General features: G+C 44.2%; 1 protein-coding gene across 1 annotated transcript; it reads right to left on the bottom strand.

Annotated features, from left to right (window-relative positions):
• Positions 1 to 6: 6 nt before the first annotated feature.
• On the bottom strand, positions 7 to 1,205 carry LOC112090610 (L-ascorbate oxidase-like; the record flags this gene model as incomplete). The annotated part of the gene is made up of 1 exon (XM_024162509.1): positions 7 to 1,205. A coding segment is annotated over one exon (969 nt), but the record flags the coding sequence as incomplete, so codon positions are not given.
• Between the last annotated feature and the right edge of the window lie 27 nt (positions 1,206 to 1,232).

Here is a 1,232-nt window from a genome sequence, read left to right as displayed (position 1 = left end):
TATATATATATATATATATGTCCGGGTTACATGGATAGCACATCAAAGAGCCAAATACATTCACAATAAAATACTCTTCTCGCATACAATTATTCTATATTCATACTTAAAAATAAGCCAAAAAAGGAAAGGAAGAGGAAAAAAAAAATGCTATCTAGGCCGAGGGTATTGTTGAAGTACATAAACTCTAATAAATAGTGCTCCAATTAATATTTGTGAGTGGTTAATCAATAATCTCAGTTATTCTTACCACTCAAGAACATTTTTGCAGTCAAACCACATGCAAGAGCCTCATTAGGTATCTTCCCTACTCGGTGAACACCTTCAGCAAAAATCACTCCCATCCCCAAGTGCAAATGAGGCTCAATGTGACAATGGAATGCCCAAACCCCGGGATTGTCCGCGACAAATCTGAGAGCCGTCCATCCGTACGGGAAAATCACCGCCGTGTTTCTAAGCGGCGGGTTCTTGAGGTTCAAATTTTTCTCGTCTTCCGTGGAAAATTTCCCCTCCCCGTAACCGAGAACCCAAAAGTCGTGCCCATGCAAGTGCCACGGGTGAATTTCGCTAACGTTCTCGGATAGGGCATTAGCATTTTGCAGTATCACATCCACCGTGGTGCCCAACCCGAGCATGTAAACCCCGCTGCCAACTGTTGAGTTCGGGTTGGCCGGGGGTTTCATGATGTCATAGGTGGCGGAAAATCTTTCGGGCGGGCTTGTGTTGCCAAATGCGTTCTTGAGCCCAAACTTGATGGAGCCCAAGTAAGGGGTTGGTGGCAGTGCTAAGGAGACATTGTTGATGGCCCACTTGGTGTAGCCGTTGACCCTGTTTTGAGTGTTGAGGAGGATGATCCGACGGTCGTAGTTTCTCGGGGGTTTAGGGGACCCCATCCGGGCAAATATTCTCTTGGTAAACGACTTGCTGTGGTTGTAATCATTCCATTTGGGAGTGATTGGTGGTGGTGAAAGGGGGAGTTTTGATGCTGTGTTTGGGAGGTAATTTAGGAGAGTGAGACCTTGTGGGGTTTTTGGTTCTCTTCCTCTAACACCAACTGAGAGCCAATAGTTGTTTGAAGGGTCTTGATCTGTTGTTATTAGGACTGAGTAACTCTCTCCTGAATAAATGTCCAAGTCATCCACTGCAAATGGTTGAACATAGTTCCCATCGGCTTCCACAACCACCAATTTGTGATTCTGAACCAAAAAAAAAAAAAAAAAAGAAGATATAAT

The sequence above is a fragment of the Morus notabilis genome, unplaced genomic scaffold (assembly GCF_000414095.1).
Source record: "Morus notabilis unplaced genomic scaffold, ASM41409v2 Scaffold10673, whole genome shotgun sequence".
Lineage (NCBI taxonomy): Eukaryota > Viridiplantae > Streptophyta > Magnoliopsida > Rosales > Moraceae > Morus > Morus notabilis.
The sequence above is the reverse complement of the archived record's forward strand: the minus strand, read 5'-3'. Positions and strand labels throughout refer to the sequence as shown.